This window comes from Bidens hawaiensis, unplaced genomic scaffold (assembly GCF_021521415.1).
Source record: "Bidens hawaiensis isolate Kalapana, Puna unplaced genomic scaffold, B.hawaiensis_p1.1 tig00070587_1, whole genome shotgun sequence".
NCBI classification, from domain to species: Eukaryota; Viridiplantae; Streptophyta; class Magnoliopsida; order Asterales; family Asteraceae; genus Bidens; species Bidens hawaiensis.
The window spans coordinates 41,479-45,578 of record NW_027502404.1 but is presented as its reverse complement, the minus strand read 5'-3'; the positions used below and the strand labels follow the sequence as shown (position 1 = coordinate 45,578).

Sequence of the window (4,100 nt, the reverse complement as noted above, 5' to 3'; positions counted from 1 at the left end):
TTTTCTCTCTCCTCTACTTACAACCAATTTAACAAATATTAAAAAACAAATAAGGAAAAACAAAGATTCTCCAAAATTAAAAAAAAAAATCGGCTTTGGGAATACTGTCCCCTCCCTTTTTTTCTAGTTTTCTATATATTTGTTTAAAAGTAAATGGATCAAAATAGCCAAAACATTAAAAACTGAATTCCAAATTAAAGTTCTAATTTTCCAATATAATTTCAAGTTTTCTTGTTCCATTCAAGTAACTAGCTAGGGGAGTCTTGTATTTTAACTTTAGTATAGTTTTTGGTGTATGTTATAAGAAACATTGTACCCACAAAACAAACAAAAAAACAAAAAAAGAGTTGTAGTCTTGACAACTGTGGAACAAAGTCAGCTATAGAAAACACAGATTCCCCCAAGGCAGGAGCACATGCTGTGAATAATATGAATCTTTTCGTCGGCCCGACTCCTGATTTCATCCGCCACCCCAACACTATATTGTTTTTTATTAGTTGACTTTGGTTATAACTGACTAAATTCCACCCATCTTAATACCTATATATACTCCACTCTCTCAGTCATCCATCCAAACACACACCACAAATTCTTACAGCAAAACCCTACATCCATCAATGGCTGCCTACATCACCTTATGTACCCTCTTTCCATTATTCTTTACCATCGTCTTATCTGTTTACAGAAAGTGCAAAAAGCGAACGAATAACAAGGTGCGGCTACCCTCGGGCGAAACGGGACTTCCTTGGATCGGAGAAACAGTCGAGTTCTACAAGGCGCAACGTTCGAACCAACTGTTCGAAAGCTTCTTCCAGCCAAGAATGAAGAAGTACGGAAACGTCTTCAAAACGAAGCTCATGGGATCACCGACCGTGGTTGTAAACGGGGCCTCAGCAAATAAGTTCTTCATGTCGAACGAGTTCAAACTGGTGATAAGCTCATGGCCAACTTCATCCGTAGAGTTGATGGGAAGGAACTCTATTATGGAGAAACAAGGAGACTCCCACCGCTGCCTTCGCGGCATCGTCACTTCCACTCTTAACATTTCCGGACTCGCTGCGATGGTACCAAGGATGTGCGGTTCGATCGAGAGCCACATGAACAAGAACTGGCAAGACCGTGAAGAGATCAGTCTATACCGGTCCACTAAAATGCTCACATTCACCATTGTTGTTGAATGCTTGTTCGGACTAGGGATTGATATAGAATCCATGTTTGGTGTTTTCGAGCGTGTGCTGGAAGGTGTTATGTCTCCTCCTGTGAACTTTCCCGGGACTAAATTCTCTCGGGCGAAGAAGGCGAGAGCGGAGATAGAGAAGGTGTTGGTTGGTGAGATTACAAGGAAGAGAGAGGCCATGGAAATTAGTGGGAAAGAAGAAGAAGAAGAAGATGGCATGCTGTTTTCTAAACTTGTGGCTGCTTTGATTAGAGGTGAGGTTACAGAAGAAGAGGTTGTTGATAATGTGGTTTTGTTGGTGTTTGCGGCTCATGACACCACGTCTTACGCCGTCACGATGACGTTTAAGATGCTCGCGAACCACCCGGACTGTTACTCTCTTCTACTCAAAGGTACAGCCATTTTTTATCTTATACATTTGGTATGTACGAGTAGTTGGTAGTTATATATTTAGTTATTAATGATGATGATCTTGACTTACAGAACATGAAGATATTGCCACCAACAAAAGACCAGGTGAAGCGTTGACTTTTGAAGATGTGAAGAAAATGGAGTACACGTGGCAAGTAGCTCGTGAGACCATGCGACTGTGTCCTCCAATATTCGGATCCTTTAGAAAAGCCACAACTGACATCGAGTTTGAAGGATTTACTATCCCCAAAGACTGGAAGGTACATATAATATTAGTTCCTAATTATATATACTCATCACATAGAATAATCTGATTTGATGTGTAGGTGCTTTGGACGACATATGGAACACATTACGACGAGAGGTATTTTTCAGATCCGATGAGTTTCAACCCCAGTAGATTTGCGGATCCGGTGCATGCTTACGCCTTTATACCATTCGGAGGCGGGCCAAGGTTGTGCGCGGGCTACCAACTAGCCAAGCTCAATATTCTTGTCCTGGTGCATTATGTTGTGACGCGATATAGCTGGTCGGTGATATACCCCGATGAGCCTATTCTAATGGACCCGCTTCCGTTCCCTTCCAAAGGGATGCCTATAAAGATTTTACCCAAGTCTGATTGCTAGCCATATTGTAAACCTCAACTACTTTGTTGAACTGTTTATTTCCAAATTAATTCTTATATATGAAAAAGGATTTCAGTTTGCACTAATTGGTCTGTGATCGATGTTTATAGTTTGGAAATAGCATGTTATGTGTTAATTATTTTAGTATTGAAATATTTTGATGATACTTAAAACACTAAACTGTATTGAATTTATGCTTTTCAAATCCTTAATCAAATAACTAAAAAAAAATAATAATAAAACAAGAACAAGCATGTCTATATATTCTAAAAAATAAAAAAACTTACCAGGAAAATGGTGTATAAAACAAACTGAACACCTTCCTTTAGATAGTTAAGTACCATTACATCGTTTCATTGAAACGTTACAACTTTTTGTGAAAGAAATTACCAGTTGGAGGTTAAAACCGTTCGTCATTGCTATAACAAAATTAGAGGCAGAATACATTTAGTAATTTCTAAGTCACCGGTGACACTACAAAAAAAGTAGTCAATAGCAGCGAAAAAAATCGCCGCTAAAAGACCCTTAAATCGCCGCTATAACCATGTCGCCGCTATTTTCTCGCCTCTAAGGCGCGTCGCTAATGACTAAAGTTTCGGCGCTAATAGTTGTTGCCGCTAAAAGATGTCGCATTTACTAAATATAATGGATTATAATATGATAGTTCTTAATAAAAATTACAAAGGGTTACATGCCTTTATAAAGGCTAATTACAATATGGAGGGAATAAATTATGGAGCAATACAAGCCTCTAAGTTAGGTAAGACTTTGAATATATTGAATTATAATACACATTCTAATTATACAGATGATTGAGTTCCTTGATTGTGGTTATTCCTTATACTCCCCTGCAAGATGGAGGATCCATTGGATACACCAATCTTGGAGCGGTTACGGAGGAACGATGCTCTTGACAACAGTTTGGTGAGCATGTCGGCTAGTTGATCTTGAGAACTGATGTGAAGAATGCGTAGATGACCAGCAGATAGTTGTTCCCTTACGAAGTGATAGTCAAAAGCAAGATGCTTCATGCGTGAATGATACACTAGATTAGCACATAAATACGTGGCACCTGTATTGTCACAAAATAACGTTGGCACCTGTTGTATAGGAATGCCTAGTTCTTTAAGTAAGTTCTTAAGCCATGTGATTTCTGCTGAAGCATTTGCCAATGCCTTGTACTCGGCCTCCGTAGAGGACCGAGAGACTGACTTTTGTCGTGCGGATTTCTATGAGACAATGTTGGTGCCAAGATAAAGTATGTAAGCGGTAGTGGACCGACCGACATCATAGACGCCACCCCAATCAGAGACTGAAAAGGCCGACAGAGTGAGAGGGGAGTTACGGTTTAGAAAAAGGCCATGATGAATGGTTCCTTTGAGGTAGCGAAGGACCCGTTTAAGAGCTTGCCAATGGGCTTGTCTTGGACCATGCATGAAATGGGAGAGTTTGTAATAAAGAATGAAATATCTGGACGAGTGAAGGCCAGATATTGTAGTGAACCGACTAGTTTGAGGTAGGGAGTGGCATCTACCGATGGAGACGGGTCAGTAGGAGATAGAGGATCGGTGGCACTAAGTGGAGTAACCACGTCTTTTGCACCGTCCATGTGAAATTGATTTAGAATGTCTTGTATGTGACGGTGTTAAGATAAGAAGATACCAGTTGTGGTTGGTATTACTTCAACACCTAGGAAGTGATGAAGCATGCCAAGATCCTTGACAGAGAATTTGTTGCTTAAGGCTTTGATGAAGGTTTCAAGAAATTGGGTATTGTTGCCTGTGAGAACAATATCATCAACATAGACCATAAAATAACAAGTCATGTTTTTTTGTTAGTAAATGAATAGGGAAGCATCAGCTAAGGACTTGGTGAATCCAACACTG

At 39.8% G+C, this 4,100-nt stretch overlaps 1 protein-coding gene across 1 annotated transcript; it reads left to right on the top strand.

Moving 5' to 3' along the window:
* The first annotated feature begins 617 nt into the window (after positions 1 to 617).
* On the top strand, positions 618 to 2,282 carry LOC143605655 (taxadiene 5-alpha hydroxylase-like). Its single transcript, XM_077081686.1, has 3 exons — positions 618 to 1,569; positions 1,661 to 1,848; positions 1,915 to 2,282. Exons 1-3 carry the CDS (start codon positions 618 to 620, stop codon positions 2,212 to 2,214), a joined length of 1,440 nt encoding a protein of 479 aa, XP_076937801.1. The 3' UTR covers positions 2,215 to 2,282.
* Positions 2,283 to 4,100: the final 1,818 nt, after the last annotated feature.

What these genes read in the sequence shown, in the direction of transcription:
- LOC143605655 (XM_077081686.1), top strand. Translation starts at nt 618, where the DNA reads ATGGCTGCCTACATCACCTTATGTACCCTCTTTCCATTATTCTTTACC. An exon ending in TTACTCTCTTCTACTCAAAG is followed by an intron (nt 1,570 to 1,660) that starts GTACAGCCATTT and finishes CTTGACTTACAG; the next exon opens with AACATGAAGATATTGCCACC. An exon ending in CTATCCCCAAAGACTGGAAG is followed by an intron (nt 1,849 to 1,914) that starts GTACATATAATA and finishes TTTGATGTGTAG; the next exon opens with GTGCTTTGGACGACATATGG.